This window comes from Neomonachus schauinslandi, chromosome X (assembly GCF_002201575.2).
Source record: "Neomonachus schauinslandi chromosome X, ASM220157v2, whole genome shotgun sequence".
NCBI lineage: Eukaryota > Metazoa > Chordata > Mammalia > Carnivora > Phocidae > Neomonachus > Neomonachus schauinslandi.
The window spans coordinates 1,339,395-1,348,662 of NC_058419.1; the positions used below are offsets into that span (position 1 = coordinate 1,339,395).

General features: G+C 52.6%; 2 protein-coding genes and 1 non-coding gene across 4 annotated transcripts in view; 1 reads left to right on the plus strand and 2 right to left on the minus strand.

Annotated features, from left to right (window-relative positions):
* Positions 1-3,197, plus strand: part of DNASE1L1 (deoxyribonuclease 1 like 1) — a 7,265-nt gene extending 4,068 nt beyond the window's left edge. Inside the window, exons 4-8 of the mRNA XM_044911690.1 lie at positions 952-1,035; positions 1,195-1,295; positions 1,440-1,552; positions 1,650-1,898; positions 1,981-3,197. Coding sequence (XP_044767625.1) covers positions 952-1,035; positions 1,195-1,295; positions 1,440-1,552; positions 1,650-1,898; positions 1,981-2,109 — 676 coding nt within the window. The 3' untranslated portion in view covers positions 2,110-3,197. The remainder of the gene's footprint in view (positions 1-951; positions 1,036-1,194; positions 1,296-1,439; positions 1,553-1,649; positions 1,899-1,980) is intronic.
* A 1,037-nt stretch (positions 3,198-4,234) lies between these two features.
* Positions 4,235-6,910, minus strand: RPL10 (ribosomal protein L10). Of its 2 annotated transcripts, XM_044911886.1 has the most exons (7): positions 6,897-6,908; positions 6,747-6,792; positions 5,801-5,859; positions 5,608-5,715; positions 5,280-5,418; positions 4,528-4,690; positions 4,235-4,443 (listed from the first exon to the last, which is right to left on the minus strand). In XM_044911886.1, exons 2-7 carry the CDS (start codon positions 6,767-6,769, stop codon positions 4,291-4,293), a joined length of 645 nt encoding a protein of 214 aa, XP_044767821.1. In that variant the 5' UTR covers positions 6,770-6,792; positions 6,897-6,908; the 3' UTR covers positions 4,235-4,290. The 2 variants fall into 2 exon arrangements, with proteins under 2 accessions (XP_044767821.1, XP_044767822.1); XM_044911887.1 differs by lacking the exon at positions 5,608-5,715 and having other exon boundaries at positions 6,747-6,910.
* On the minus strand, positions 4,737-4,870 carry LOC123323528. Its single transcript, XR_006539462.1, has one exon. It is a non-coding gene; the product is annotated as a small nucleolar RNA SNORA70 (small nucleolar RNA).
* Positions 6,911-9,268: the final 2,358 nt, after the last annotated feature.

Consider the following 9,268-nt stretch of genomic DNA (forward strand, 5'->3'; position numbering starts at 1 on the left):
CATACACGGAGAAGTACGTGTACATCTACCGGTAAGCACAGATGGTGGCCGGGCCGGGCTTGGCACTTGGCCCAGTGCGAGATGCCTCTGCAGTCCCAACAACTACGGGCTCCTTCCTCCTGGGGCGGCCCTCACCTTCTCATTGCACTTTTTCTCCTCAGTGGGTTTATTTGGGGATCTCACTCTCCTCTACCCTAGCCAGCTTTGATGCCCACGTGTCCCTACAGCAGAAGGCCTTCGTTTTGCGTGCATAGATGTGGGGCTCCTTTGCCTCTCACCTGTGGAAGCCACTGGGGGGGCTTGTTGTGGACCTTGGGCAGACCCAGTTTCCAGAGATAGCCCTAAGTCCTTGGGATAGCCTGGGGCAGGGGAGCCCTCGGGGGTCAGGATGGAGAGGGCAAGGGGGGTGGTCAGGTAAGGAGACCTGTTTATACAGATGAAATCATATGTCTAGAATTCACTCCAAAATAACGAGGTGGGGGATACAGAAACACATCCACATGGAAATGCTCATAACAGCCCCAGATTGGAAACAGCAGTCCGAGTGTCCATCAGCTCTTTACACACTGGAATGTTACCTGGCCACAAGAAGGAATGAAGAAGCTTGAGCCGTGCTGTGGCGTGGATGGACCTTGAAAACCTGTGTGCTAAGGGAAAGTAGCCAGACACAAAAGACCACATATTACTTTGATTCCCTTCACACAAAGTGTCCAGAACAGGCAAATCTACAGAGACAGAAAACAGATCAGTGGCCGCCAGCGGCAGAGGAGGGGAATGGGGAGCCACCGCTCATGGGTACAAGGTTTCTTTTTCGGGCCATAAGTAGTTTCCAAAACTGAATGTGGCGATGGTTTCACAACGCTGTGAATGTCCTAATTCTTCTGTGGGTCTAATCTGCCCCCCACCCCGGAGCCTCGGGGCCACTGACCCTGGGTTTCCCTATCCTGGCAGATTTGATGACTCCGGGTCCTACAGTTTCTTGAGCAGCCCCTCTCTGGGGCTGCTCAATACCATTGAATTGTGTGTTTTAAACAGGTGAATTCCATGGTATGTGAATTATATCTCAATAAGAAACAAGTTCTAGAAAAGCAGCTAGGAGGCTGCGGTCACATGAAATAGGGCTGGTAGTGGAGGGCCCCTCGCAAACCAAATCAGTGATGTGGGGCCACTGCTTCTCATCCCTTGGTCCCCCAGGTCACACAAGACACAGGTCCTGGATTCCTACGTGTACAAGGACAAGGATGATCTATTTGCCCGGGAGCCCTTTGTGGCCCGGTTCACTTTTCCCAGCAAAGGTAGGAAGGGAAGAAGGGTGGCCCTGCTAGGTGGGAGCAGGAAGGAGGGTCTGGCTGGCTGTACCGAGGGCTTGGTTACTGGGAAGAGGCTGGGTGGGGAGTGCCCAGGAGTGGGTGGGAGTCCTCCATTCCTGCGGCTTGCAGTCCTTCGCAGCCTGGTGCTGGTCCCGCTGCACACCACTCCGAAGGCCGTAGAGCAAGAGCTGAATGCCCTGTACGACGTGTTTCTGGATGTCTCCCAGCACTGGCACAACAGGGTAGGGTTGGGCAGATGGCACAGGAGGGCTGGGGACAGGAGGGTTGGGTGGCCAGGTCTGACTGCTGCTGCCCCCCCCCCCCCCACCCCCCCCCCAGGACATGATCCCGCTTGGGGACTTCAACGCTGACTGTGCCTCCCTGACCAAAAAGCGCCTGGGTGAGCTGGTGCTGCGGACTGAGGCAGGCTTCCACTGGGCGATTGACGACGACGAGGACACCACAGTGCGGGCCAGCACCCACTGCGCTTATGACCGCATAGTGCTGCATGGGGAGCACTGCCAGAGCCTGCTGCGCTCCGCGGCTGCCTTCAACTTCCCCAGGAGCTTCCAACTCACCGAGGAGGAGGTGAGGCGGGGAGGCCGGGACGGGGTCCCAGGGAAGTCCCTCAGCCCCGGCACTGACACTCTGTCCTGCTGCCTACCCCCAGGCCCTCAACATCAGCGACCACTACCCTGTGGAAGTGGAGCTGAACCAGGCGGCACCCAGGGTCCAGCCTCTTGGCCTGGCCCTTCTGTTGCTGCTACTCCTGCTCCCCCCGCTGGGCCTGGTGGCCTGAACCAGCCCCAAGCCTGCTGCCCACAGATGTGAGGACTGTGCTGCCTTCAGGACTCAAATCCTGCTCTCTCCGGCGTGCTCCCCGACTGCTCTAGAGCCGGAGAGACTCCTGAGAAGCTTCAACTGCAGCCCTCCTCCATCTGATTATAGCTCTACCCCACTGGACTGCAACCCTTCTCCATCTGCCTTTTCTTTGGTTTGGCTTGCTCTTTGGTTGGGCCCCTGCCTGGCATTAGAATGTAGAGGGAGGCATGGGCCCTGAGGCTAGACCCATGCCACTCTGCCCCCAGCTAGTGTCAAGACTGTGAGTAGAGCAGGCTCCAGGGCTGGGGGAGAAAAGGGGGCTCAGGTGATTTTGGCTCAACTGCAGGGCTCAGAAAAGGGAATCACAGCAGAACAAAAGATTTTATTATAGGACAAAAAGGAAACTTACACGCTGAGAACAAAAAGCTAAATTGAGGGATATTACATACGTGGAGCAAATGTGCCAGAAGGCCATTTTTATTGCACACAGGATCCGTATGAATCAATATTAAGATTCTAGCAGACACAAGGATCGATAAGTAGTTTACACACACACAGTAACTAGCAAACAGAAAACGAAGCTTGTTGTAATCCCATAAATGAAAATAGCTTCAAACAGCCCTGCTGCCTGCTGTCAAGCCCATGTTCACAACCATGGTGCAGCCCAACCTCACCCCACCCAGGGTATGGTCAGTCCACACTGGGGGCACGTGTACGAGGTGTGGCTCGGGCTGGGTACCAAGGCTACAGGCACATAGAGAGATGCACCACTTATGTAACTAACAGCAACTGTATGAGTACGTGCTCGTGCAGGTAAAGGGACTACAGGACACTTAGCAAAATGTTACCAATGATCTTATTTAGGGTGTTGGTATCGTAGAACCCTCCCTTCCCCAGCTTCATTTTCCAGAGACAGAGCTCAGTAAAACCAGCTAGCAGGATTATCAGGGCCATTTAAACACAATTATTTATGGTTTAGAATCATCTCAAGGTCAAAAATAAAAGTAATTTTCAACCTTAGAAACGTCTGTTAAGGGGGCGCCTGGGTGGCTCAGTCGTTAAGCATCTGCCTTCAGCTCGGGTCATGATTCCAGGGTCCTGGGATCGAGCCCCCCATCGGGCTTCCTGCTCAGTGGGAAGCCTGCTTCTCGCTCTCCCACTCCCACTGCTTGTGTTCCCTCTCTCGCTGTGTCTCTGTCAAATAAATAAATAAAATCTTTTAAAAAAAAGAAATGTCTGTTAAGTAATGATTACAAAAGGCCAGTGGATTCAATGCAACCCAGCCCAGCCTGGGGAAGCGGCAGAGGCGCTCAGTGACCACTGTGGCCCACTCTGGAACCATCTCTCTTTAGGACCCGCTTCTGGCTGGAGAACCACAGGCCATCAGGCCTCATAGGGATTCTCGGGGGCTTGTTTTTGCTGCCCCGTGATACTGAGCCCAACTAATGCTTTTGGAACCCTGGTACACAACTGTACCAGACAACACACAGAATCCCCAGACCAAGGGGAGCTGCACACTACTTGCCAAAAGGTCGTCTTGCCTATGGGCCATTTCAGGTGGGGGGAGCTTGAGGTCAGGTCGGACACTAGCCAAAGTGGTCAAGGATGTGAAGGGGAGGCCCCAGAAGGGGTGGCAGGTGGTCTGAGTGTGGGTCAAAGCTGCCTTACAACCTAACACAAGAAACTATTCAAGGGCTAACCGGAGAGCCCATCTCCTAGAGTGCTGGTTGAAACATGGCTGGAACCATGCCTAGTCTTCACTTCTCCCCATTTCCAGTTATGTTGCTGGTCTGGGATCCTCAGGGAGAGCTTCTCTAGCAGCCACAAGTCAGCCTTAGGCCACAAGCCCTTTTTAATTGCGGGGGCAGGGCACTTTACTAAAGGAGCACTCAATGCCTATGGACTCATCACAGACTGGACTTGCAAAGGGAAATTTTGAACAGACAACATCTGATCTAGGTACGTCCAAGTCAATGTCCTAACTAGACAACTGAGAGGATGCTGGTCCTGGCCAACTTGTCAGCCTTCTTCTCAAAATAAAGGACCGTGACTTTAGAGTTTCCAAAGAGCCCCAACCCTCCATGAATCCAGATGCACAGACAGACAGGAAGTAGGTTTTATTGGTGTGCATGAGTCGGGGGGGGCAGTGCCGAGGTTCTCATGAGTGCAGAGCCCTCCATTTGTCCAAGGGGCCACGATTAGGGATGTATTTGACCCCACAGCCATCTGGGATAAGCCGCTTTTCAGCCACCATGTCTTCAAATTCATCCGCATTAAACTTAGTAAAGCCCCACTTCTTGGAGATGTGGATCTAGGGAGAGATGAAGAGAATGGCATCAAGAAGCCTGGACACTAGGGCAAGCACAGGCAGGACAGTGGTTTCAGCACAACTCACCTTCTGGCGGCCAGGGAACTTGAACTTGGCCCTGCGTAGGGCCTCAATCACATGCTCCTTGTTCTGCAGCTTGGTACGGATGGACATGATGACTTGGCCAATGTGGACCCTGGCTACTGTGCCCTGGGGCTTTCCAAAGGCACCCCGCATACCTGTCTGCAGCCTAGATTGGAGATAGCATGAGGTCAGACCTCAGTGTCCACTGGAAGAGCTGTCTCCAAGGTCCCTTAGGGCAACCCATACAATCAACAGGCTGCATACACTACCAAGGAGGCTACTGTTTGCAGCCATGGCACACTGGGCCCCCATGGACAAAGAGCACAGTCGGCTTAATTGGCTGCAGAGAACAGGAAACTCAAAAACAGACTAGCCAGTCCCTACAAGGTATCATTTGGCTCATCTGAAAGCCCTCCAAACTGTGACTGCTTCAGCTACCTGCTTGCTGGCAGATGACTGTCATCAGGATTAAAGCTACTCCCTCAGAAGCACCTCCTTTCACCTGTCATCAAGAGGCTAAATCTTAGTCACGATGCCTTTTATGTTTGTTTCTGCAAGTCAGTTCTGTGCAGTGGTATGAGGGGAAAATGGTCCATTAAAATCCATCTGGTAGCCTTTAACCTAGCTTTATTACAGGTGACTAAATTCTTTATGTGAGGCCCATTTCTTTGCCCTGATGAAAAAAATCAAGCCAAACAAGGGCCTCAAGGTATGGGAAAACACCTGAAAAGGCAGAGACCCAGGACCCAGCTCACCTGTCAGCTCCAGCACAGGACAACATCTTGTTGATACGGATGACATGGAAGGGATGGAGCCGCACTCGGATGTGAAAACCATCTTTGCCACAGCTTTTCACCATGTACTTGTTGGCACAAATACGGGCAGCCTCCAGGGCTAGGTTGGCAACGGGGGAGGCAGCAGTGAGAGACAAGATAGCACAGAAGCATTTACTGTAACCCTCCCTGGCTCTCACAGTACATTTGTATCGGCTATACGGACCAAGGCTCCCCACTGGATACGATTAACTGATAACACCAGGGTGGTGAGAAGGGATGGAGTGATTAACAAGGAATCCTGCCTCACCTTCAGAGGAGAGCTGCTCGTATTCATCTGACACCATGTGGCCACATAGTGGGAACTCATCCACTTTTGCCTTCTTCCGCCCCAGGTCAAAGATGCGGATCTTGGCATCTGAAAAGAACTTGGGTAAGTCGGGAGGGGGGGGGCAACTGAGTCAGTGTAGCAAAACCAGTTTGGGAGCTCTCCCACTACTTACCAGGGACACCTCTGCAGAAGCGAGACTTTGGATACGGCTTGTTCTTACAATACCGGTAACTGCGGGGAGGGGGGGAAACCCAAAGTTACAGTTCACAAGTGAACCCAACAATGAACACTTTGAGGAATCCCTTAAATTAAGACCAAAGGAGAGCTGGGAATGGGGAGGACAACAATGTGTCAATCCCAGCTGTCTCCACCCCTGGACATTAGCTCTAAGCAAGACACAGTCAAAACAAGGTGGTCAAAAGTTAGGAGAATACCCATGCTAAGAACATAAAAGCAAAAAAATCTCATCTGATCCCTTATTATGGTTTCATGCTTCGCATAAGGTCAAACGGTCCAAAGGGGCTTTTCCAGGAAAAACAAACAAAAAACCTCTCTCTTCAAAGCACTCCAAGTTTGCTATTAGTAACTCAGTTCATGCCAGCCACCGACTTTTGGGCACGTGGCATTAAATCCGCCTCCGGACCACGTGTGAAGAGATTCTGACGCCCCCTGCAGGGCACACGACGCGGCTGAGCCCGCTTTTCGGGGCGGCCCTTGGCGCCCGAGAAGGGACGGGCATGTCGCCCGGAAATAAGACCGGGATAGCACACAAAGGCCCTCAAAGAGTATTGAGCCTAAAAAGGGGACGAATTTCCAGGACAGGGGGGAAGCAAGGCGGACGTCGTTTCCAGCCTGAAAGTGGCGGAACATATGCACTCCAGGATAGTAAATCCACTACCTCAACAAAATAGAGGAAACGCTCAAGAGCGGCATGAACTTTTAAAGAAACATAGTATAAACGAAGACCCCCAAGCGACCCGGAAGGTATTGGGAAAACCGTGGAGTCTGTTCCAGTACAGGAAAGCTGCACTAGAGCCCTCCTGCCAGGATTGCTTTTAATAGTGAAATACAGTTCTCCCTTTTTCACAGCTACCAAATTGCACGGAATCGGCACTCACCACCGGGCGGGGCGGCGGCCCATGGCGACACCAGGATCTTCAGTGGCTGCAACGAAACAGACAAAGTCGGACAGAAGACGAGGACAGGCCTCAAACTAGGCCAGAGAATCAGCAAGGGCACCTCACAGATCTACTGTCTCTACTACTCACCGCGCCGAAGGAAAAGAGGCGCTTTCACGCCTGCGCATGCCTTATATAGGCGGGCTATCTTCGCGCATAGGTACCATAGAGTCCTGGCCAGGGCGGGTGGACGCTCTGTCACACTTCCCGGACCATAGACGCAGGGCGTTCTGCGCCTGTGTGCAGGCGTGGCCTCCGCACACGCGCAGAACGGGGACACAACTGCGTGTTAACATACGGGCGGCCAGTTGGCCAATCTGGCCTCGCCACATCGGCACCCGAAACCTGTTTCCGGCTGGCCATCTTGGGCGTAGAACTCTTGCCCGAGGCTTTGCCCCAACTATCAAAAGACTATATTCCTGGAATTGAAAGAAGGAAAGTACCCTCGAGTGGGGCTTACGGCGGCTGCGTGCGTGCTCCTGGAGGTCACGAGGCTGAGACCCGGCCTCCGAGCCTCCCTCTGGGCTCCAGGACTCCACGGCACAAGCCATGCTGGAGTCTCGGTCCGCGTTCCTTTGTCGGCGGAGCGGCAGGCTCACTCCGCCTACGTCTCCCCCGCCCTAACCGAAGAGTCCGGACCTGGCTGTGCTGTGAACTCTGCGCATATCCCGCGCTCACGGGAGACACGGGGCGGGGCTGCGACCTCTCGCGAGAGAAAGGCCAAGGAGAGGCCTCCCCCATGATCCGGGACCCGAGAGACCCCATATACACCTTAGCTCCCGCCCCGCCCACCCTGACCCGGCAGAGAAAAGAAACATTATGCTCCCTGGGATGACTTGGAGAGGGAGGGCGGCGGCCCCATCCAGGTTTGCGAAGGAACACTGTCATTCCTTCTCTGGCTGCGCCCCAGTCCTGGCCTCTGAGAGCGGCATCCTGTGTGCTCCTGGGCGCTTCCACCCTCCCAGGGCCCAGATTGTGGCCCTGCCCCCCCCATCCCTCCCACTGCGTGCCAGCGCTTGGAGAGTGTGCCTCTGGAATGGTTCGATATAAAGCGCCCCTCCCCAACAAGAATAGCATCCAGAAAGGTGGGCAGAATTAGTGCTTGAGCGACCAGCGATCTCAGTAACCGCCAGTGTCCACACTTCTGGAGGTGGAGCTAGGACAAAGGTAACAAAAGTCTTTCCCACGTCACTTGATAGGTGTGGCCTGCCAAGGCGGGAATCCTGCTCAAGCACACCTGTTCTCCAGGACAAGCAGTCACTTGAGTAAATGCCTGCAGGTCCCTTTGTAGTTTGCACTTAACAGCGATGGTGCAGAGTGTTATCCAGGGCACCCAGCTCCCCATCCATCAAGGGACTTTGGTTCTGGAAACTGGGTGAGAGCCTGTGATTCCACTGGAGCAAATAAAGTCAGGATAATTTGTTCCCATCTAGAGCATTTAGGGTTATATATATCAAGCATGTTGCAGCGCTCTGCCTCATTATTTCATTCATGGTGATCTTTTTTTTTTTTTAAGTAGACCACACACCCAACATATGGCTTGAACTCACGACCCAGGGATCAAGAGTCTCATGCTTTACCGACTGAGCCCACCAGTCGCCCCCATGGCGATCTTTATAGAGCTGTTAAAAGATGCACGCGGGGCGCCTGGGTGGCTCAGTTGGTTGAGCGACTGCCTTCGGCTTAGGTCATCATCCTGGAGTCCCAGGATCGAGTCCCGCATCGGGCTCCCTGCTCAGCAGGGAGTCTGCTTCTCCCTCTGACCCTCCCCTATCTCATGCTCTATCTCATTCTCTCTCTCAAATAAATAAATAAATAAAATCTTTTAAAAAATAAAAAATAAATAAAAGATGCACGCGTTCCCACTCTAAAGGTTCTCTCAAAGCTTCACTAAAAAGAGCTGCTTCTGGGCATTCCATGGAATATAGTTAGAGGTGGGGTGTTCATATCCACTGTGATGAATATACCCTCAAATTCCTCTCTCTCTAACACATTATGTTTTTATTTCCCCTAACACTTAGGATTCCCTTGTCTACCTCATGCCAAGACAGTCCTGGCATTGAAATCCATCAAATAAAGGACACCAGTGAGTCCCAAGTTTCAGTCAACCTACCAAGTGTAGTGCTAGATTTTCCACCAGCTCATGTGCTACCACATTCAATCTGGAACTTCTACTAAGTACATGGCAATCAGTGACTTCAGCACCATTGAGTATCTCAGTTTACCTCAGTCTGACAGCCTGAGAATCCATTGCCATGATGTTCAAATAGGATTCATTTGTTAGATACCAGTTAAATCTCGGGATTTTTATTGATGTGTGGGCTATTTCCTCATGGTTCAGACTTTCACCCCATGGATCATACTGTGATTGCACCGTAGTTATGGGTTGAATGTCAAAGGGACTGTTGCACAGGGTCTCAAACAACATGAGTTCCCTTGCAAGGCACCTACCCCAGATGAGG